At 45.2% G+C, this 24912-nt stretch overlaps 1 protein-coding gene across 2 annotated transcripts in view; it reads right to left on the bottom strand.

Annotated features, from left to right (window-relative positions):
• Positions 1 to 24912, bottom strand: part of arhgef25b (Rho guanine nucleotide exchange factor (GEF) 25b) — a 90585-nt gene that overhangs the window by 20265 nt on the left and 45408 nt on the right. For both annotated transcript variants that reach the window (XM_061977653.2, XM_061977652.2), the window contains 5 exons: positions 14323 to 14444; positions 9070 to 9136; positions 6604 to 6707; positions 6415 to 6484; positions 40 to 129 (listed from right to left, as the gene is read on the bottom strand). In XM_061977653.2, coding sequence (XP_061833637.2) covers positions 40 to 129; positions 6415 to 6484; positions 6604 to 6707; positions 9070 to 9136; positions 14323 to 14444 — 453 coding nt within the window. The remainder of the gene's footprint in view (positions 1 to 39; positions 130 to 6414; positions 6485 to 6603; positions 6708 to 9069; positions 9137 to 14322; positions 14445 to 24912) is intronic.

Raw genomic sequence — 24912 nt, 5'->3', positions numbered from 1 at the left:
ACGTAGTGCTGTAGAGCGGACACGTATTTTAACGGGTACCTCAAAGAAGGTCTCAAGGTACTCTGAGACAACGTGCTCTGATTTGGGTTTGTTCTGACAGTACACCACGTACATGTGAAGTCGACGCTCCTGGAAGGAGACAAAACCGAGGGTTCCATTCAACTAAACATACAGTACCACAGGAAGATAAAATGAAGATAATTTGGAGTGACACGGTCTGAGAGGAGTTCATCATAGAGCGGGTTCCAATATTTGAACCATATGTGCTGGGCCAGACAGTTAGGAGAGTGGTGCTAACTTTTGGATTGTTCGGGCGGATTGATGGTTGCTTGGATAAGCCTATGGGGTGACAGGGTTGTCACTTAGGGTTTGGGAGTGTGTGGTTGGTTGGGTAAGACTGGGATTATGGGGATGTCCCGTACGCCTTGGGAGTGTGTGGTTGGTTGGATAAGACTTTGGGGTGATGGGGTTGTCATGTAGGGTTTGGGAGTGCGTGGTTGGTTGGATAAGACTTTGGGGTGATGGGTTGTCATGTAGGGTTTGGGAGTGTGTGGTTGGTTGTATAAGACTTTGGGTTGATGGGGTTGTCACGTAGGGTTTGGGAGTGTGTGGTTGGTTGGATAAGACTTTGGGGTGATGGGTTGTCATGTAGGGTTTGGGAGTGTGTGATTGGTTGGATAACAATTTGGGGTGATGGGGTTGTCATGTAGGGTTTGGGAGTGTGTGATTGGTTAGATAAGACTTTGGGGTGATGGGGTTGTCATGTAGGGTTTGGGAGTGTGTGATTGGTTAGATAAGACTTTGGGGTGATGGGGTTGTCATGTAGGGTTTGGGAGTGTGTAGGTTGGTTGGATAAGACTTTGGGGTGATGGGGTTGTCATGTAGGGTTTGGGAGTGTGTGATTGGTTAGATAAGACTTTGGGGTGATGGGGTTGTCATGTAGGGTTTGGGAGTGCGTGGTTGGTTGGATAAGACTTTGGGGTGATAGTGTTGTCATGTAGGGTTTGGGAGTGTGTGGTTGGTTGTATAAGACTTTGGGTTGATGGGGTTGTCACGTAGGGTTTGGGAGTGTGAGGTTGGTTGTATAAGACTTTGGGTTGATGGGGTTGTCATGTAGGGTTTGGGAGTGTGTGGTTGGTTGGATAAGACTTTGGGGTGATGGGTTTGTCACATAGGGTTTGGGAGTGCGTGGTTGGTTGGATAAGACTTTGGGGTGATGGGGTTGTCACATAGGATTTGGGAGTGCGTGGGTGGTTGGATAACACTTTGGGGTGATGGGGTTGTCACGTAGGGTTTGGGAGTGTGTGGTTGGTTGGATAAGACTTTGGGGTAATAGGGTTGTCACATAGGGTTTGGGAGTGTGAGGTTGGTTGGATAAGACTTTGGGGTGATGGGGTTGTCATGTAGGGTTTGGGAGTGTGTAGGTTGGTTGGATAAGACTTTGGGGTGATGGGGTTGTCACGTAGGGTTTGGGAGTGTGAGGTTGGTTGTATAAGACTTTGGGTTGATGGGGTTGTCACGTAGGGTTTGGGAGTGTGTGGTTGGTTGGATAAGACTTTGGGGTGATGGGTTTGTCACATAGGGTTTGGGAGTGCGTGGTTGATTGGATAAGACTTTGGGGTGATGGGGTTGTCACATAAGATTTGGGAGTGCGTGGGTGGTTGGATAAGACTTTGGGGTGGTGGGGTTGTCACGTAAGGTTTGGGAGTGCGTGGTTGGTTGGATCAGACTTTGGGGTGATGGGGTTGTCACGTGGGGTTTGGGAGTGCGTGGTTGGTTGGATAAGACTTTGGGGTAATAGGGTTGTAACATAGGGTTTGGGAGTGTGTGGTTGGTTGTATAAGACTTTGGGTTGATGGGGTTGTCACATAGGGTTTGGGAGTGTGAGGTTGGTTGTATAAGACTTTGGGTTGATGGGGTTGTCACGTAGGGTTTGGGAGTGTGTGGTTGGTTGGATAAGACTTTGGGGTGATGGGTTTGTCACATAGGGGTTGAGAGTGCGTGGTTGGTTGGATAAGACTTTGGGGTGATGGGGTTGTCACATAGGATTTGGGAGTGCGTGGGTGGTTGGATAACACTTTGGGGTGATGGGGTTGTCACGTAGGGTTTGGGAGTGCGTGGTTGGTTGGATAAGATTTTGGGGTAATAGGGTTGTCACATAGGGTTTGGGAGTGTGAGGTTGGTTGGATAAGACTTTGGGGTGATGGGGTTGTCATGTAGGGTTTGGGAGTGTGTAGGTTGGTTGGATAAGACTTTGGGGTGATGGGGTTGTCATGTAGGGTTTGGGAGTGTGTGATTGGTTGGATACAAATTTGGGGTGATGGGGTTGTCATGTACTCCTCTCTGATCTGCCACGTTAACGTGGTAGAGGAGTTTGCGTGTCCCAATGATCCTAGGAGCTATGTTGTCCGGGGGCTTTATGCCCCCTGGTAGGGTCTCCCAAGACAAACTGGTCCTAGGTGAGGGATCAGACAAAGAGCAGCTCGAAGACCTCCATGAAAGAGAAAAAACAAGGACCCAGATTTCCCTCGCCCGGACGCGGGTCACCGGGGCCCCCCTCTGGAGCCAGGCCCGGAGGTGGGGCACGATGGCGAGCGCCTGGTGGCCGGGCCTGTCCCCATGGGGCCCGGCCGGGCACAGCCCGAGGAGGCAACGTGGGTCCCCCCTCCAATGGGCTCACCACCCATAGCAGGGGTCATAGAGGTCGGGTGCGAAGTGAGCTGGGCGACAGCCGAAGGCAGGGCACTTGGCGGTCCGATCCTCGGCTACAGAAGCTAGCTCTTGGGACGTGGAACGTCACCTCGCTGGGGGGGAAGGAGCCTGAGCTAGTGCGCGAAGTGGAGAAGTTCCGGCTAGATATAGTCGGACTCACTTCGACGCACAGCAAGGGCTCTGGAACCAGTTCTCTCGAGAGGGGCTGGACTCTCTTCCACTCTGGCGTTGCCGGCAGTGAGAGGCGACGGGCTGGGGTGGCAATTCTTGTTTCCCCCCGGCTCAGAGCCTGTACGTTGGAGTTCAACCCGGTGGACGAGAGGGTAGCTTCCCTCCGCCTTCGGGTGGGGGAACGGGTCCTGACTGTGGTTTGCGCTTACGCGCCAAACCGCAGCTCAGAGTACCCACCCTTTTTGGATTCACTCGAGGGAGTACTTGAGAGTGCTCCCCCGGGTGATTCCCTCGTGCTACTGGGGGACTTCAATGCTCATGTTGGCAACGACAGTGAAACCTGGAGAGGCGTGATTGGTAAGAATGGCTGCCCGGATCTGAACCTGAGCGGTGTTTTGTTATTGGACTTTTGTGCCCGTCACGGATTGTCCATAACGAACACCATGTTCAAACATAAGGGTGTCCATATGTGCACTTGGCACCAGGACACCCTAGGCCGCAGTTCCATGATCGACTTTGTAGTTGTGTCATCGGATTTGCGGCCTCATGTTTTGGACACTCGGGTGAAGAGAGGGGCGGAGCTTTCTACCGATCACCACCTGGTGGTGAGTTGGCTGGGATGGTGGGGGAGGATGCCGGACAGACCTGGCAGGCCCAAACGCATTGTGAGGGTTTGCTGGGAACGTCTGGCAGAGTCTCCTGTCAGAGAGAGTTTCAATTCCCACCTCCGGAAGAACTTTGAACATGTCACGAGGGAGGTGCTGGACATTGAGTCCGAATGGACCATGTTCCGCGCCTCTATTGTCGAGGCGGCTGATTGGAGCTGTGGCCGCAAGGTAGTTGGTGCTTGTCGTGGCGGTAATCCTAGAACCCTTTGGTGGACACCGGCGGTGAGGGATGCCGTCAAGCTGAAGAAGGAGTCCTATCGGGTTCTTTTGGCTCATAGGACTCCTGAGGCAGCGGACAGGTACCGACAGGCCAAGCAGTGTGCGGCTTCAGCGGTCGCAGAGGCAAAAACTCGGACATGGGAGGAGTTCTGGGAAGCCATGGAAAACGACTTCCGGACGGCTTCGAAGCAATTCTGGACCACCATCCGCCGCCTCAGGAGGGGAAAGCAGTGCACTATCAACACCGTGTATGGCGAGGATGGTGTTCTGCTGACCTCGACTGCGGATGTTGTGGATCGGTGGAGGGAATACTTCGAAGACCTCCTCAATCCCACCAACACGTCTTCCTATGAGGAAGCAGTGCCTGAGGAGTCTGTGGTGGGCTCTCCTATTTCTGGGGCTGAGGTTGCTGAGGTAGTTAAAAAGCTCCTCAGTGGCAAGGCCCCAGGGGTAGATGAGATACGCCCGGAGTTCCTTAAGGCTCTGGATGCTGTGGGGATGTCTTGGTTGACAAGACTCTGCAGCATCGCGTGGACATCGGGGGCGGTACCTCTGGATTGGCAGACCGGGGTGGTGGTTCCTCTCTTTAAGAAGGGGAACCGGAGGGTGTGCTCTAACTATCGTGGGATCACACTCCTCAGCCTTCCCGGTAAGGTCTATTCAGGTGTACTGGAGAGGAGGCTACACCGGATAGTTGAACCTCGGATTCAGGAGGAACAATGTGGTTTTCGTCCTGGTCGTGGAACTGTGGACCAGCTCTATACTCTCGGCAGGGTCCTTGAGGGTGCATGGGAGTTTGCCCAACCAGTCTACATGTGTTTTGTGGACTTGGAGAAGGCATTCGACCGTGTCCCTCGGGAAGTCCTGTGGGGAGTGCTCAGAGAGTATGGGGTATCGGACTGTCTGATTGTGGCAGTCCGCTCCCTGTATGCTCAGTGCCAGAGCTTGGTCCGCATTGCCGGCAGTAAGTCGGACACGTTTCCAGTGAGGGTTGGACTCCGCCAAGGCTGCCCTTTGTCACCGATTCTGTTCATAACTTTTATGGACAGAATTCTAGGCGCAGTCAAGGCGTTGAGGGGATCTGGTTTGGTGGCTGCAGGATTAGGTCTCTGCTTTTTGCAGATGATGTGGTCCTGATGGCTTCATCTGGCCAGGATCTTCAGCTCTCACTGGATCGGTTCGCAGCCGAGTGTGAAGCGACTGGGATGAGAATCAGCACCTCCAAGTCCGAGTCCATGGTTCTCGCCCGGAAAAGGGTGGAGTGACATCTCCGGGTTGGGGAGGAGATCTTGCCCCAAGTGGAGGAGTTCAAGTACCTCGGAGTCTTGTTCACGAGTGAGGGAAGAGTGGATCGTGAGATCGACAGGCGGATTGGTGCGGCGTCTTCAGTAATGCGGACGCTGTATCGATCCGTTGTGGTGAAGAAGGAGCTGAGCCGGAAGGCAAAGCTCTCAATTTACCGGTCGATCTACGTTCCCATCCTCACCTATGGTCATGAGCTTTGGGTTATGACCGAAAGGACAGGATCACGGGTACAAGCGGCCGAAATGAGTTTCCTCCGCCGGGTGGCGGGGCTCTCCCTTAGAGATAGGGTGAGAAGCTCTGTCATCCGGGGGGAGCTCAAAGTAAAGCCGCTGCTCCTCCACATCGAGAGGAGCCAGATGAGGTGGTTCGGGCATCTGGTCAGGATGCCACCCGAACGCCTCCCTAGGGAGGTGTTTAGGGCACGTCCGACCGGTAGGAGGCCGCGGGGAAGACCCAGGACACGTTGGGAAGACTATGTCTCCCGGCTGGCCTGGGAACGCCTCGGGGTCCCACAGGAAGAGCTGGACGAAGTGGCTGGGGAGAGGGAAGTCTGGGCTTCCCTGCTTAGGCTGCTGCCCCCGCGACCCGACCTCGGATAAGCGGAAGAAGATGGATGGATGGATGGGTTGTCATGTAGGGTTTGGGAGTGTGTGATTGGTTAGATAAGACTTTGGGGTGATGGGGTTGTCATGTAGGGTTTGGGAGTGCGTGGTTGGTTGGATAAGACTTTGGGGTGATGGGGTTGTCACGTAGAGTTTGGGAGTGCGTTACTGTAAATGGAAAAACGATACATTTGTTTTTATGGTAGAAAAACTGGCAGCTAAGTTGCCAGAATAAACAAGGAACTTGTACTGTTTTTCCATTAACAATATAATGTTGTAAAAACCAATGTAAATTTAGCACAAAAATTCTGGCAACTAAGTCGTCAGCTTTTTCCGTAAAAAAAACCCCTCAAAACAGTGGTACTACGTTTTCATTTACCGTAAAATGTAAAAAATTGCTATATTTTACAGTAAAATGTTGTAAATGTAAAGTTTTTACTGTAAAATCGACAGTCTACTTAAAACAAGGCAAATTCATACATTATTCGCTGTTACAAGCGGCCCTCTGATGGCAGCCATAACTGCCATGTGGCCCTCAATGAAAACCAGTTTGACATCCCTGGGTTAATGTGTGGACGGATGGTTAGGGACTGGGGATGGGTGGTTTGACATGTTTGGGTGAATAGCTGGTTGAGGGGTTGTTCGATTTAATGGATGGATGGATGGATGCAAGTGGGTGTTTCATGTATTGGATTCAGAAAACTATCAGAAAAACGAAGAACAAAGTAGGGACTCACATGCTTAATGAAGAGCTGGGCTAAGGTGTCGGGATCAGCCACACATTTCTCCAGCTCAGCCAGAAAATAACTAACATGAAACAGCCAAAAAGTCAAGGCTAGAATAACATATTCCTTTTTATTAATAACAAGAATATGACACGCACATGAAAACAGGTATTGATGTTAAAAAGGCATCTTTGGATTCACCTCTTATGCCAGTCGTAGATCTGATGGATGTTTCCAAACACAATCCTGTCTTTCCCTTTAAGGTCTTCTGGGACGCCCTGATCAGCCATGGTCGCCATATAGCCCTGACACACACACACACACACACACACACACACACACACACACACACACACACACACACACACACACACACACACACACACACCTGTATTTGTTACCTTCTTGAGACCTCTGGAAAAAACGCCTACCTCTTTAGGACCAACCTTTCTAGACATATAAAGATGTGTATTTACAACATTAATAATATATACATACTATGCAAATATAAAAAAGCTTCACAAGAAAAAGGTCACAATTTCACAAGAAAAACTTGGAATTTTGGCAGTATTATAGTAAAAGTCGTAATTTTACTCAACGCGAGTCAACATTTTACAAGAAAAACTGAACATTTGTGCAATATTATGACAAAAGTTGGAATTTTACTCAATAACAGTCGCAATTTTACAAGAAAAGTTTAAAATGTTGGCAATTTTATGAAAAGAGTCGTAACTTTACTCAACAAAAGTCACAATTTTGTAAGAAAACTTTACAATTTTGGCAATATTATATTAATAATAAGAATTTTACTTGGCAAAATGATGACAAAAGTCTAAATTTTACTCAAAATATGTCAGTATTTTACAAGAACAACAAAAAAATTGGCAATATTGTGATAAAAGTCAGAATTTGGTATCCAATCCAATCCACTTTATTTATATAGCACATTTAAACAACAGAAATGTTTCCAAAGTGCTGCACAACAATATTAAAAATATTCAAATATTACCCTTAGCTCCACCAATGACTGAATAAAAACAAAAAATAAATAAATATAAAACCAATATAAAAACAATATAAAAATAAATATGATTAAAAACGATTTTAAAGGGTAAAACCAATTAAATGATAAATAAATGGGTTGTACTTGTATAGCGCTTTTCTACCTTCAAGGTACTCAAAGCGCTTTGACACTACTTCCACATTTACCCATTCACACACAGATTCACACTGATGGAGGGAGCTGCCATGCAAGGCGCTAACCAGCAGCCATCAGGAGCAAGGGTGAAGTGTCTTGCTCAGGACACAACGGACATGACGAGGTTGGTACTAGGTGGGGTTGAACCAGGGACCCTCGGGTTGCGCACGGCCACTCTCCCACTGCGCCAAACTTTAAAAACACAGAGGAACACACAACTCACGTAGTGTTAAAAGCCAAAGAATAAAAGTGGGTCTTAAGAGGAGACTTAAAACACTCCACTGTGGGAGCAGTTGGAACATGGAGGACCAGAGTGTTCCAGAGCTGATGGCCGACCACAGAGAAGGCCCTGTCTCCCCTGGTTTTAAGTCTCGTCTTGGGCCCCACGAGCTGGAGCTGGTATGACAAATGTCACCATTTTGCACTAAAAAGTAATAATTTCACGAGAAAATATTGCAATATTACAGAAACAGAAAGAAATGAGAAATAGTTTCCAATTTTATAAGAAAAAAGTCGATACATTGTGAGAAAAAGACTGATTTTAGTTAATTTTTTTGTTTTTGAATTTTTTGTTTGTAATTGTTTTTTAATCTTCATTATTTACTTCAAGTTATTACAGTATGTCTCTATATACATTTTATTCATTTATTTTTTTTAATCAATTTTGGCCAAAGGTGGCGAATTTCAATTTCTTACGCACACTTGTTATTTCATATGTTGACCAGAGGGGGAGTGTCAGAAAAACTTGTATGTAAATGATCAAAATACTTTCCGTTCTCTAAGTTCCCAATGAACAGACAAGAGGTTGTCTTTGTTGCACCAAGCAAAGGCTTGGAAAATTCCATTGTGTACGATGGGAGTAGACGGGAGGGGGGTTATCTATTGTGATCCAAGACTTGCCCAAGCTCGAGCCAGTACCAGCCCAAGCCCAAGGCATCTTTTTCTCTTGTGTTAATGTGACTAAAAACAATGTTTGTTTACATACCCCCCATTCCTTTAGAAAAAGCTGTTATGTAAACAGGGAATATCCAAATAAAAAGAGGTGGCGTACAATCTTTCGTCAGAGCGTGGTGGAAGACTGTACAGAGAGTACAGTCGCCGCGTTTCTCCTCAATTGAATTCTGTCTCTGTTTATTTCTTTGCTTCTTGTCTCGTTTAATAGATGTCATCAGTGTTTGAACCTGACAGGGAGCACTTTTAAAAGCGGACACACAGTCAATTTGAAAAATCCCTCCTTTTTGAGACCACCCGAATTTTGATAGATTTCACCACCAGGGATGCAACGGTTTTCCGTATTGGGACCATGATTTATGTCCTAATTTGTTCACACCTCCTCAACTTTTCTCTGTTGATGTCTCAAGAAGGGTAGAAATACAAGAACACACACACACACACACACACACACACACACACACACACACAATGAGAAGACGCTAGTGTCCTCATAGTGTCTTTAGAGCGAGACGTACCTGTATGATGAGTCCAAGATCCTCCACATACAAGCGTTCAGTCTCTATGAGCTCTGACAGCACATATCTAAGGAGAAATGTGAAGCAAATTAACGTGATATCAGACACAAGTAAACACACTGCAAGAATGCTAGTGTCACACGACATCACACACAAGTAAACAAACTGCAGGAATGCTAGTGTCACACATGATATCACACACAAGTAAACACGCTGCAGGACTGCTTGTATCGCACATGATATCACACACAAGTAAACATGCTGCAGGACTGCTTGTATCACACATGATATCAGACACAAGTAAACACGCTGCAGGAATGTTAGTGTCCCCCATGATATCACACAAGTTAACATGCTGCAGGATTACTTGTATCGCACATGATATCACACACACACACACACACACACACGTAAACACGCTGCAGGACTGCGTGTATCGCACATGATATCACACACAAGTAAACACGCTGCAGGACTGCTTGTATCGCACATGGCATCACACAAAAGTAAACACGCTGCAGGACTGCTTGTATCGCACATGGCATCACACAAAAGTAAACATGCTGCAGGACTGCTTGTATCGCACATGGCATCACACAAAAGTAAACACGCTGCAGGACTGCTTGTATCGCACATGATATCACACAATTTAACATGCTGCAGGACTGTTTGTATCACACACACACACACACACACACACACACACACACACACACACACACACACACACACACACACACACACACACACACACACACAAGTAAACACGTAGGACTGCTTGTATAGCACATGACATCACACAAAAGTAAACCCGCTGCAGGAATGCTAGTGTCACACGATATCACACACACAAGTAAACACGCTACAGGACTGATTGGGTCGCACACGATATCACACACAACTAAACACGCTGCAGGACTGCTTGTATCGCACATGACATCACAAACAAGTAAACACGTTGCAGGACTGCTTGTATCGCACATGACATCACACAAAAGTAAACACGCTGCAGGAATGCTGGTGTCACACGATATCACACACACACACAAGTAAACACGCTACATGACTGCTTGTATCGCACATGATATCACACACAAGTAAACACGCTGTAGGACTGCTTGTATCGCACATGATATCACACACAAGTAAACATGTTGCAGGACTGCTTGTATCACACATGATATCAGACACAAGTAAACACGCTGCAGGAATGTTAGTGTCCCCCATGATATCACACAAGTTAACATGCTGCAGGATTCCTTGTATCGCACATGATATCACACACAAGTAAACATGCTGCAGGACTGCTTGTATCGCACATGATATCACACACAAGTAAACATGCTGCAGGAATGCTAGTGTCACACATGACATCACACACAAGTAAACACGTTGTAGGACTACTTGTATCGCACGTGATATCACACAAAAGTAAACACGCTGCAGGAATGCTGGTGTCACACGATATCACACACACAAGTAAACGCGCTACAGGACTGCTTGTATCGCACATGATATCACACACAAGCAAACATGCTGCAGGACTGCTTGTATCGCACATGATTTCACTCACAAGTAAACATGCTGCAGGACTGCTTGTATCACATGTGATATCAGACACAAGTAAACACGCTGCAGGAATGCTAGTGTCACACGACATCACACACACACAAGTAAACACGCTACAGGACTAATTGTATCGCACACGACATCACACACAAGTAAACACGCTGTAGGACTGCTTGTATCGCGCATTACATCACAAACAAGTAAACACGTTGTAGGACTGCTTGTATCACACATGACATCACCAGTGTTGGGTTAGTTACTGAAAAACAGTAACTAGTTATAGTTACTAGTTACTTCATTTCAAAAGTAACTCAGTTACTAACACAGTTACTTACACCAAAAAGTAATGCGTTACTGTGAAAAGTAACTATTTAGTTACTTCTTTTTTTCTTCTTTTTTTTTTAAAGCTCCAATTAATGCCCTTTTAGCCTTTATTTCAGTACTGTTATTGCACTGGAGAATAATACAATCTGTTGATTAACTTGACATACATTTGTATCACTGAACTCTGCTAAGCAATGTGGTCGACATACAACACACAAAGACAAAGATATGTTACAAAGGCCAATTTGTTTCTGGCCAGAACAAATTGACAAAACTATTTTAAATAGCTGCAACATAACATACATAAGTAACAAACAGCATAATAACAGCATAGCTGTAAAGCAAGAAAGGCACACACTACATACACATAGCCTAACCAGGCATTTTTTCCTCAAGAAATTCTGACACAAAATCATGTCTGAAGCCCAGAACACTCTACACATTTCCCCAGTTTTAGTTTAGGAAAGATTGGCCTGGCCCACTAGCATCCCTCTTTATGATTGACAGAGTGTGTGTACCTTCAGTTCTGAAAGATGAGCAGAGGCAGAGTTAATCCTTACGTGGTGAAGTGTCATCGGAGTCTCTGTCTCTCTTTACTAGCTTCGTCGAAGCATGTTGCTATGTAGCTTGTTTCAGCAGATTTGAATTGCTGTTTTGGGCAGTAGATGGCATCTTTGATCCAAAGCACAATTTACATTTAACTAAATTGTTATTTTCTTTGTGCTCGACAAAAGAAAAGTAGTGAAAATATCTCCATGTTAGCAAACTCGACTTCTGGCTCCGCCATGATCAGACACGCCCCCCTCCCCCCTCTCCTCCCTCCACACACTCACACTCACACTCACACACAGAGCGCGTGTCTCTCTCTCTTCTCCGGCTTGTGCACAAGAAGAATCAGAACGATGACACAGCAGCCCTCCGATAAAACACACTTTATACTACAAAAAAAGTAACGTAAAATAACGCAGTAACGCATCATGTAGTAACGGTAACTGAATTACTGAATATAAAAAAATAACACGTTAGATTACTAGTTACCGCCGAATCTAACGGCGTTACAGTAACACGTTACAAAGTAACGCGTTAGTCCCAACACTGGACATCACACACAAGTAAACAAACTGCAGGAATGCTAGTGTCACACATGATATCACACACAAGTAAACACGCTGCAGGACTGCTTGTATCGCACATGATATCACACACAAGTAAACATGCTGCAGGACTGCTTGTATCACACATGATATCAGACACAAGTAAACACGCTGCAGGAATGTTAGTGTCCCCCATGATATCACACAAGTTAACATGCTGCAGGATTCCTTGTATCGCACATGATATCACACACAAGTAAACACGCTGTAGGACTGCTTGTATCGTACATGATATCACACACAAGTAAACATGCTGCAGGAATGCTAGTGTCACACATGACATCACACACAAGTAAACACGTTGTAGGACTGCTTGTATCGCACATGATATCACACAAAAGTAAACACGCTGCAGGAATGCTGGTGTCACACAATATCACACACACACACACACACGCTACAGGACTGCTTGCATCGCACATGATATCACACACAAGTAAACACGTTGTAGGACTGCTTGCATCGCACATGATATCACACAAAAGTAAACACGCTGCAGGAATGCTGGTGTCACACGATATTACACACACACACACACAGACACACACACACACACACACACACACACACACACACAAGTAAACACGCTACAGGACTGCTTGTATCGCACATGATATCACACACACAAGTAAACGTGCTGCAGGACTGCTTGTATCGCACATGATATCACACACAAGTAAACATGCTGCAGGACTGCTTGTATCACACGTGATATCAGACACAAGTAAACACGCTGCAGGAATGCTAGTGTCACACGACATCACACACAAGTAAACAAACTGCAGGAATGCTAGTGTCACACATGATATCACACACAAGTAAACATGCTGCAGGACTGCTTGTACCACACATGATATCACACACAAGTAAACATGCTGCAGGACTGCTTGTATCACACATGATATCAGACACAAGTAAACACGCTGCAGGAATGCTAGTGTCCCCCATGATATCACACAAGTTAACATGCTGCAGGATTCCTTGTATCGCACATGATATCACACACACACACAAGTAAACACGCTGCAGGACTGCGTGTATCGCACATGATATCACACACAAGTAAACACGCTGCAGGACTGCTTGTATCGCACATGATCTCACACACAAGTAAACATGTTGCAGGACTGCTTGTATCACATATGATATCAGACACAAGTAAACACGCTGCAGGAATGTTAGTGTCCCCCATGATATCACACAAGTAAACATGCTGCAGGATTCCTTGTATCACACATGATATCACACACACACAAGTAAACACGCTGCAGGACTGCGTGTATCGCACATGATATCACACAAGTAAACACGCTGCAGGACTGCTTGTATCGCACATGGCATCAGACAAAAGTAAACACGCTGCAGGACTGCTTGTATCGCACGTGATATCACACAATTTAACATGCTGCAGGACTGCTTGTATCACACATGATATCAGACACAAGTAAACAGCCTGCAGGATTCCTTGTATTGCACATGATATCACACACACACACACACGCACACACACAAGTAAACACGTAGGACTGCTTGTATAGCACATGACATCACACAAAAGTAAACACGCTGCAGGAATGCTAGTGTCACACGATATTACACACACAAATAAACACGCTACATGACTGCTTGTATCGCACATGATATCACACACAAGTAAACACGCTGTAGGACTGCTTGTATCGCACATGATATCACACACAAGTAAACACGCTGTAGGACTGCTTGTATCGCACATGATATCAGACACAAGTAAACACGCTGCAGGAATGCTAGTGTCACACGATATCACACACACAAGTAAACACGCTGTAGGACTGCTCGTATCGCACATGATATCACACAAGTAAACATGCTGCAGGACTGCTTGTATCACACATGATATCAGACACAAGTAAAGACGCTGCAGGATTCCTTGTATCGCACATGATATCACACACACACATACAAGTAAACACGCTGCAGGACTGCGTGTATCGCACATGATATCAAACACAAGAAAGCGCGCATATAACATGCAAGTCATTATGATCCGAGACTTTTATTAGTCCAAAGTTTACTTTGTTATTAAGATAGTGTGATACAAGCATAACGCGTCATCACACCGGATATGACCTGACAGTATCGGATGATATCAGTATCATCATGAAGAGCAATAACAAAACAGCTACTTCCCAGTATGCTCATGAATGAATGTGTTGCCACTTACAAGCTCTTCTCCAGGGCAATGTTTCTGTCCTCCTGGCTGTCCGAGGACCACCGGCTTCCTGCATCCTTGGTCGCAGTGCAGCGGTCCTCACCTTGGACTGTGTTGGTGCTGGATTTGTGGCTCTATACAATAAACACACGTATGGAGGAAAATCAGTAAGGACTCATTTTGTGAGGTTGGTTTTTTTTCAAAAGTGGTAAAAACGCTGCCTTAAACGCACTGCAAAAAGTCAGTGTTCAAAAACAAGAAAAACAAATACAAAAATGAGGGGTATTTTATTTGAACTAAGCAAAATTATCTGCCAATAGAACAAGAAAATTGGGCTTGTCAAGACTTTCCAAAACAAGTAAAATTAGCTAACCTCAATGAACCTAAAAATAGCTTAAAATAAGTATATTCTCACTAATAACAAGTGCAATTTTCTTGGTAGAAAAAAAAGAGACCTTTTTGCTCAATATGTTGAAAAATGAAGTCAATGTTAGTGCCATTATCTTGACATAATGATATGCGCTCGGCATTACATTTCTTGAAACCAGCAAACTTATACTAAAAACTAATTTATTGTTCTTAATGGAAAGGCAACAAGGCAAGCGCTTGTTACTCTCGGGGTCTCCTAGCCGCTCAGGCAAATCATATTGTCTAAAAATGCATTTTTCCATCGACAACATGACATCATCGCGCCAAGTGCGTGCTCTTTCAGTCAATTAGTGCGCATATATACAGCCCGGCCCCCGGCCAAAACATTTTTAATTATAATTTTGAAGAATTTACCTGAATGTGCATGAACTATTTCTGTTCAAAACTGTTGGAAATGTCACATGTTAAATGTTTAAATATTAACTGCTTAGCGCTGCTTTCGATACCATCGATCATAATATTTTATTAGAGCGTATCAAAACACGTATTGGTATGTCAGACTTAGCTTTGTCGTGGTTTAACTCTTATCTTACTGACAGGATGCAGTGTGTCTCCCATAATAATGTGACCTCGGACTATGTTAAGGTAACGTGCGGAGTTCCTCAGGGTTCGGTTCTTGGCCCTGCACTCTTTAGCACTTACATGCTGCCGCTAGGCGACATCATACGCAAATACGGTGTTAGCTTTCATTGTTATGCTGATGACACCCAACTCTACATGCCCCTAAAGCTGACCAACACGCCGGATTGTAGTCAGCTGGAGGCGTGTCTTAATGAAATTAATAAATGGATGTCCGCTAACTTCTTGCAACTCAACGCCAAGAAAACGGAAATGCTGATTATCGGTCCTGCTAAACACCGACATTTATTTAATAATACCACCTTAACATTTGACAACCAAACAATTACACAAGGCGAATCAGTAAAGAATCTGGGTATTATCTTCGACCAAACTCTCTCCTTTGAGTCACACATTAAGAGTGTTACTAAAACGGCCTTCTTTCATCTCCGTAATATCGCTAAAATTCGTTCTATTTTATCCACTAGCGACGCTGAGATCATTATTCATGCGTTCGTTACGTCTCGACTACTGTAACGTATTATTTTGGGGTCTCCCTATGTCTAGCATTAAAAGATTACAATTGGTACAAAATGCGGCTGCTAGACTTTTGACAAGAAGAAGAAAGTTTGATCATATTACGCCTATACTCTATATACCTTTATATACATATAGACCTATATATACACCTATACTGTATATACCTTTATATACATATATACCTATATATACACCTATACTGGCTCACCTGCACTGGCTTCCTGTGCACTTAAGATGTGACTTTAAGGTTTTACTACTTACGTATAAAATACTACACGGTCTAGATCCGTCCTATCTTGTCGATTGCATTGTACCATATGTCCCGGCAAGAAATCTGCGTTCAAAGAACTCCGGCTTATTAGTGATTCCCAGAGCCCAAAAAAAGTCTGCGGGCTATAGAGCGTTTTCTATTGGGGCTCCAGTACTATGGAATGCCCTCCCGGTAACAGTTAGAGATGCTACCTCAGTAGAAGCATTTAAGTCCCATCTTAAAACTCATTTGTATACTCTAGCCTTTAAATAGACCCCCCTTTTAGACCAGTTGATCTGCCGTTTCTTTTCTTTTCTCCTCTGCTCCCCTCTTCCTTGTGGAGGGGGGGGGGGGCACAGGTCCGGTGGCCATGGATGAAGTGCTGGCTGTCCATAGTCGGGACCCGGGGTGGACCGCTCGCCTGTGCATCGGCTGGGAACATCTCTGCGCTGCTGACCCGTCTCCGCTCGGGGTGGTGTCCTGCTGGCCCCACTATGGACTGGATTCTTACTATTATGTTGGATCCACTATGGACTGGACTCTCACAATATTATGTCAGACCCACTCGACATCCATTGCATCCGGTCTCCCCTAGAGGGGGGGTTACCCACATATGCGGTCCTCTCCAAGGTTTCTCATAGTCATTCACATCGACGTCCCACTGGGGTGAGTTTTTCCTTGCCCTTATGTGGGGCTCTGTACCGAGGATGTCGTTGTGGCTTGTGCAGCCCTTTGAGACACTTGTGATTTAGGGCTATATAAATAAACATTGATTGATTGAACTGTTGTATTTTCTATTGTTTCATTGAAAATAAAACAGCAAAGTCCATTTGGCTGTCATCTGTTTCAATTGTGTCAAAGTCATGATTTTTTTTTCATGCTTAAAATGAGAAATTACTTAAAAAAAAGTAGTTTTATACTTGTGAGTGTTGATGACACAGCGTTGCAACACTTGATATTCTAGTTTCAAGCATGTTTTACTCAATATAGGTCATCAAATCTCAGCAACAAGCTGTAATATCTTACTGAGATCATTTAAGACCCTTAAAACAAGTAAAACACTCTAACATAAAATCTGCTTAGTGAGAAGAATGATCTTATTAGTCAGAAAATAAGCAAATATCACCCTTATTTGAGATATTCAATCTTAGATTTCAGTTTTTGCAGTGCATGTGTGGCGCTATCCGCACCCACGTGTCGTCTCTTGCTGATCCTCTTCTTGAAACTCATGACCAATACCCAAAGAAACCGGAGCGTATTAAACGCTTTTTAATGGCTCTTGCGGATGTTTAAGGGGGGGGACAAGTAAAACACATCACATGGGGTCTGGTGGATGCTGGTGATTTGTCAAGTCCAATAACATAAAGGACTTTGGGACAGGGGGGTCAAGGAGAGCCGTTATATAACAAACGCCCCTCCTCACCTAAATGCGGGCTAATCTAATGTGAATTTGACGGTAATCCTCTTGACATACTGCAGTCTGACTACATTCTGTTCTCTGCATCTCTGAACACTGCTTCATAATCCCTCAGTTCAATCAGCAGGTGGGTCAAATGTGCACTTTGCTGTCCTCGTACGGCAGACACGTTGGCATTTCAACTGCCGAGTCCTACTCCACTGCCTGTCCAAACACTGAACAAAAATATAAGCACTTTTATTTTTGCTCTTATTTTTCATGAGTTGAACTCAACTATCTAAAACTTTTACTACATACACACAAAAGACCCAGTCCTCGCAAATATTGTTCCCGAATCTGTCTAAATCTCTGTTAGTGAGCATTTCTTCTTTGCCAAGATAATCCATCCCACCCATACTTGCCAACCCTCCCGGATTTTCCGGGAGACTCCCGAAATTCAGCGCCTCTCCCGAAAACCTCCCGGGACAAATTTTCTCCCGAAAATCTCCCGAAATTCAGGCGGAGCTGGAAGCCACGCCCCCTCCAGCTCCATGCGGACCTGAGTGACGTCAGGTGCGCAACACCACGTAAATCGTTGGCCAACCAAAAAGTAACCCCAGTACGCTATAGCCAACATTCACCAGGAGATGGCAACAGACAAACATAGATCACTATTACATTCCTCCCCTTTTAGAAATGTATAGAAGTTACTCAAAATAAATAAACAACCCAACCAAAAAATGCAGCAGCTCAATTAAAAAAACTGTACTTAAGCCACTTTCTTTTTTTTTTTTTTTTAGTACTGAACTCTTAACCCTCATTTATAAAAAATAACATGTTTATTATACAAACAGTATTTGTACACCTTTAACACAGATTTTTATACTGTCTTCAGAGATTCAGTTTTTTTGGTGGTACTCGAAACCTTTCTGGGTACCTGCGAAAGGGTGTTCAGCATGGTTAGAAAAATAGTGACAGAGAATAGAACAAGGATGGACAATTCAACCCTTAACTCAACAATGAGTAAATGAGTGTTATGTGTGTGTATATGTGTAAATAAATGAACACTGAAATTCAAGTATTTCTTTTATATATATATATATATATATATATATATATATATATATATATATGTATATATAAATAAAATAAATATATATATATATATATATATAGCTAGAATTCACTGAAAGTCAAGTATTTCTTATATATATATATATATATATATATATATATATATATATATATATATATATATATATAAGAAATACTTGACTGTGTATAAGTATTTCTTATATATATATATATATAAGAAATACTTGACTTGGTGAATTCTAGCTGTAAATATACTCCTCCCCTCTTAGCCCCGCCCTCAACCATGCCCCCGCCCCACCCCGACCACGGTTCCCCCCCCACCCCCCACCTCCCGAAATCGGAGTTCTCAAGGTTGGCAAGTATGATCCCACCTCACAGGTGTGGTATATCAAGATGCTGATAAACCCGCATGATTACCGCACAATAAAAGGCCACTCTGGAATGTGCCGTTTTATCACACAGCACAATGCCACAGATGTCGCTAGCTTTGCGGGAGCGCGCAGCTGGCATGCTGATGCAGGAATGGCCACCGGAGCTGTTGCCCGTGAATTTAATGTTCATTTCTATACCATAAGCCGTCTGCAAGGGCGTTTCAGAGAATTTGGCAGTACATCCAACCGGCCTCACAACTGCAGCCCACGTGTAACAACACCAGCCAAGGACCTCCACACATACTTGCCAACCTTGATACCTTTGAATTTGGGAGATTGGGGGGTGGGGGCGGTTTGAGGTGGTAGCCGGGGTGTATATTGTAGCCCGGAAGAGTTAGGGATGCAAGGGATTCTGGGTATTTGTTCTGTTGTGTTTATGTTGTGTTACGGTGTGGATGTTCTCCCGAAATGTATTTGTCATTCTTGTTTGGTGTGGGTTCACAGTGTGGCGCATATTTGTAACAGTGTTAAAGTTGTTTATACGGCCACCCTGTCTTGCAGTCACTTTCGTGTGTATGCAGAAGCCGCATACAACATGTGACTGGGCCGACACGCTGTTTGTATGGTGAAAAAGCGGAGGCGTCGACAGGTTGAAGAGGACGCTAAAGGCAGTGCCATCACGGCACGCCCTTAATATTGTTGTCCGGGTGAAAATCAGGAGAAAGTCGGGAGAATGGTTGCCCCCGGGAGGGTTGGCAAGTATTCCTCCACATCCAGCAGGTACACCCCCCATTATAGTCTGAGACCAGCCACCCGGACAGCTGCTGCAACAATTGGTTTGTGTAACCAAAGAATTTCTGGACAAACTGAGAAACCGTCTCAGGTAAGTTCATCTGCATGCTCGTCGTCCTCATCAGGGTGTCGAACTGACTGCAGTTTGTCGTAACCGACTTGAGTGGGCAAATGCTCACATTCGATGGCGTCTGGCACGTTGGAGAGGTGTTCTCTTCACGGATGAATCCCGGTTTTCACTGTTCAGTGCACATGGCAGACCGCGTGTGTGGCGTCCTGTGGGAACGTGGTTTGCTAATGTCAACATTGTGAATAGAGTGGCCCATGGTGAGGGTGGGGTTGTGGTATGGGCAGGCGTATTTTATGGACAACGAACGCAGGTGCATTTTATTAATGGCATTTTGAATGCACACAGATACCGCTACGAGATCCTGAAGCCCGTTGCTGTGCCATTCACCCGAGACCATCACTGTTAGAATAATTGTTTCTAAATTATCAAAAAAACTTTATATTACATTGTGTTCCTGACAAGAAGACAAAAGGCTGTCTTTTCAAACCTACCAAGAGTAAGGCTCGTAAAACTCCACTGTGTAGGGGGGGAAAGCAAGATGGTGTTCCTGTGTTCGTTCATGTATGGTAATCAACAGAAGGATGTTGTTCTGGCTCAAGGACTTCAAAGCGGAGAGAACCAAGGATCTGCCCAATTTCCAGACAAACTCTTTTTGAACTATTTTATGGAACTCTTTTTGAAGTATTTTACGACCTCTTCGGTAACCAAAGGCAACGCTGTTCACGACCCACTTCCCTCTGGGAGCAGCTGTGGTCAGGTGGGGGTAGAAAGTCAAATAAAGAAGGAGGAGTGCAATCTTTTGGCAGAGCGTGCTGAGACACTGTAAGAGGTTACTGGTCGACGGCGACTCTCCTCAATATATTGAGTCCAAATTGAATTCACCAGCATAGCCGCAACTCTTGTCAACAAGCTGTCCCACCACTCTGGTCGCTTTGGTGTAGAACCCATTAAAGCCTTCTACAGAAAGCTAGGAGTATCCAACAATGATTTCAAATTAGAAATGATCACAGCTGATGAGGTGCTTAAAAAATTGAGCGCGCTCCACCCAAACAAGGCCACCGGCCTTGACAATATCCCCTCCAGATTCCTCAGGGACTCTGCCTCCATCATTGCCCCGATCATCACGCACATAATAAACCTATTAATTACACAAGGCCAAGTACCAAAAGATTTTAAGATAGCAAGAGTAACTCCCCTCTTTAAAAAAGGAAGCAAATTGGAACCTGGCAACTACCGACCTGTTTCTATTCTCAGTTCCATTTCGAAAGTAATGGAGAAAATAGTTTATGAACAGGTCGATAGTTACCTTGCCACTAATAAACTCATGTACAAATTCCAATCCGGCTTCAGAACTAACCACTCCACTGACACATGCCTTCTCTATCTGAGCGACCACATCAAACATGAGGTGCCATCCATCCATCCATCTTCTTCCGCTTATCCGAGGTCGGGTCGCGGGGGCAGCAGCCTAAGCAGGGAAGCCCAGACTTCCCTCTCCCCAGCCACTTCGTCCAGCTCTTCCTGTGGGACCCCGAGGCGTTCCTAGGCCAGCCGGGAGACATAGTCTTCCCAACGTGTCCTGGGTCTTCCCCGCAGCCTCCTACCGGTCGGACGTGCCCTAAACACCTCCCTAGGGAGGCGTTCGGGTGGCATCCTGACCAGATGCCCGAACCACTTCATCTGGCTCCTCTCGATGTGGAGGAGCAGCGGCTTTACTTTGAGCTCCTCCCGGATGGCAGAGCTTCTCACCCTATCTCTAAGGGAGAGCCCCGCCACCCGGCGGAGGAAACTCATTTCGGCCGCTTGTACCCGTGATCTTGTCCTTTCGGTCATAACCCAAAGCTCATGACCATAAGTGAGGATGGGAACGTAGATCGACCGGTAAATTGAGAGCTTTGCCTTCCGGCTCAGCTCCTTCTTCACCACAACGGATCGATATAGCGTCCGCATTACTGAAGACCCCGCACCGATCCGCCTGTCGATCTCACGATCCACTCTTCCCTCACTCGTGAACAAGACTCCGAGGTACTTGAACTCCTCCACTTGGGGAAAGATCTCCTCCCCAACCCGGAGATGGCACTCCACCCTTTTCCGGGCGAGAACCATGGACTCGGACTTGGAGGTGCTGATTCTCATCCCAGTCGCTTCACACTCAGCTGCGAACCGATCCAGTGAGAGCTGAAGATCCTGGACAGATGAAGCCATCAGGACCACATCATCTGCAAAAAGCAGAGACCTAATCCTGCAGCCACCAAACAAGATCCCCTCAACGCCATGACTGCGCCTAGAAATTCTGTCCATAAAAGTTATGAACAGAATCGGTGACAAAGGGCAGCCTTGGCGGAGTCCAACCCTCACTGGAAACGTGTCCGACTTACTACCGGCAATGCGGACCAAGCTCTGGCACTGATCATACAGGGAGCGGACTGCCACACTCAGACAGTCCGATACCCCGTACTCTCTGAGCACTCCCCACAGGACTTCCCGAGGGACACGGTCGAATGCCTTCTCCAAGTCCACAAAACACATGTAGACTGGTTGGGCAAACTCCCATGCACCCTCAAGGACCCTGCCGAGAGTATAGAGCTGGTCTACAGTTCCACGACCTAGGTGGACGCGGGCAAATACTGCGACATGGTCATGCTGGACCTTCAGAAGGCCTTTGACACCGTTGACCACGCTATACTGTTGGATAAGCTCAGAGCAATCGGATTTAACAAAACCTCATCGAGCTGGATGCAATCTTACTTGGAGGGGAGGGAACAGGTGGTAGAGGTGAACGGCACCGTGTCCCCCCCCCCCCCCCTCAGTGAGCTGTGGAGTCCCCCAAGGCAGTGTATTGGGGCCTTTACTGTTCCTAATATACATAAACGACTTGACATCGGCATGCGACTGTGAATTGTTCTTGTTTGCGGATGACTCGGCCTTGCTGGTATCAGACAAGGACAAGTCACAGGTGGAGAAAATCCTCAGTGCTGAACTCTGTAGAACTTGCACCTGGCTCGCTGACAACAGGCTATCCATACACTTGGGTAAAACGGAATCCATCCTATTTGGGTCCCACATCAACCTTAAGAAAGTCAGTGACTTCACTATAAAAGTGGGTGACATTGTTATCACCAGGAAAGATGAGGTCACCTACCTAGGTTCCATTCTAGAGGCTAATCTTTCCTGTGATAAAATGGAAACCAAGGTAATCAAAAAGGTCAACCAACGAACGAGATTTCTCTATAGAATCTCCTCTCTGGTCAACAAAAGCACCATGAGGATTCTGGCGGGAACTCTCGTTCAACCCTTTTTCCATTACGCATGCACCTCCTGGTACCCTAGCGCCTCCAAAACCCTCAGATCTAGACTCCAAACATCCTAGCACAAGCTAGTCAGATTACTTCTAGACCTTCACCCCAGATCCCACCTCACTCTTACCCACTTCTCCAAAGTGGGCTGGCTCAGGGTGGAGGACAGAGTAAAACAACTTGCACTGAGCCTAGTCTATAAAATCCGCTACACCTCCCTGATACCGAAGTACACGTCAAACTACTTCGCCATAACCACAACACCAGGGGGAGCTCCACTAACCACGTTAAACCCAGATTCCATCTAACAAAGGTCTTAATTAATTCTCTTTTTATGCCACATCAATGTGGAATGCGCTCCCAACAGGTATAAAAGAAAGGGCATCTCTATCCTCCTTCAAAACCGCAATAAAAGTTCACCTCCAGGCAGCTACAACCCTAAACTAACACCCTCCCCGGATTGTTAATAATCAAATGTAAACAATCAAATGCAGATACTTTTTCTTATGCCTTCTGATCTCTCTCTCTCTCTCTCTCTCTCTCTCTCTCTCTCTCTCTCTCTCTCTCTCTCTCTCTCCAAGTCAGACCTACACTGTTTCAATATCCATTTCTCTGTTCTCAATTGTTGATGACTGATGATAACAACCCCCCCCCCCCCCCCCCCCGACCTCCAATAAAGCAAAACTGCACATTTCAGAGTGGCCTTTTATTGTGGGCAGCCTAAGGCACACCTGTGCAACAATCATGCTATTTAATCAGCATCTTGATATGCCACATCTGTGAGGTGGGAGGGATTATATTGGTGAAGAAGAAATGCTCACTAACACAGATTTAGACAAATTTGTGAGCAATATTTGAGTATACAGTAAATGTTTTAGATCTTTGAGTTAAACTCATGGAAAATGGGAGCAATAACAAAAAAGTGTTGAGTTTATATTTTTGTTCAGTATAAAAAGTCTCGAGTGAAATTATTTATTTTTTATATTATATTTACATTATTGCCTACGCATTTGGTTATTTGATTTTTGTACGTACAAATTGATGGATAACTTGCTTTGAAATCATAAGTCAAGGTGACAAGCAGATATTTAAGTATTTATTGTTATTTTTACAAACTATCATACGGTATATTATAATTAGGGGTGCAAAAAAATGTTTGTTTTTTTCACATTCGAATCCCGATTTTTTTAGTAATTTTCAAAAATAATTAGTTTTTGTTTTTTTGGACGAATTAATAAAAACAAAAAAAGGTTTTGTAACCTGTAAGCTGCTTTTTTAAGGTGTTATTATTATACCAAATAATACATTGCAAAAATCAGTGTGAATCGAGAACTGTGTTGAATCGAGTATCGATTATGAATCAGTGGCCTAGTGGTTAGAGTGTCCGCCCTGAGATGGGTAGGTCGTGAGTTCAAACCCCGGCCGAGTCATACCAAAGACTATAAAAATGGAACCCATTACCTCCCTGCTTGGCACTCAGCATCAAGAGTTGGAATTGGGGGTTAAATCACCAAAATGATTCCCGAGCGCGGCCGCCGCTGCTGCTCACTGCTCCCCTCACCTCCCAGGGGGGTGAACAAGGGGATGGGGTCAAATGCAGAGGTTAATTTCACCACACCTAGTGTGTGCGTGACAATCATTGGTACTTTAACTTTAAATCCTCACCCCAAGAATCGGAATGGAATGGCGAGGTGCCCAAAGAGTCACACCAATAACAATTGAATATTTGTATATATGTCAAAAGTTTAAAACATATGATATTTCATGTACATTTTTTTCTGTCCAAATGGATTTAGTAAGAAAGA

This window comes from Nerophis lumbriciformis, linkage group LG18, assembly GCF_033978685.3.
Source record: "Nerophis lumbriciformis linkage group LG18, RoL_Nlum_v2.1, whole genome shotgun sequence".
Classification (NCBI taxonomy): domain Eukaryota; kingdom Metazoa; phylum Chordata; class Actinopteri; order Syngnathiformes; family Syngnathidae; genus Nerophis; species Nerophis lumbriciformis.
Note: the sequence above shows the minus strand (reverse complement) of the source record. Positions and strands in the feature narration are given on the sequence as shown.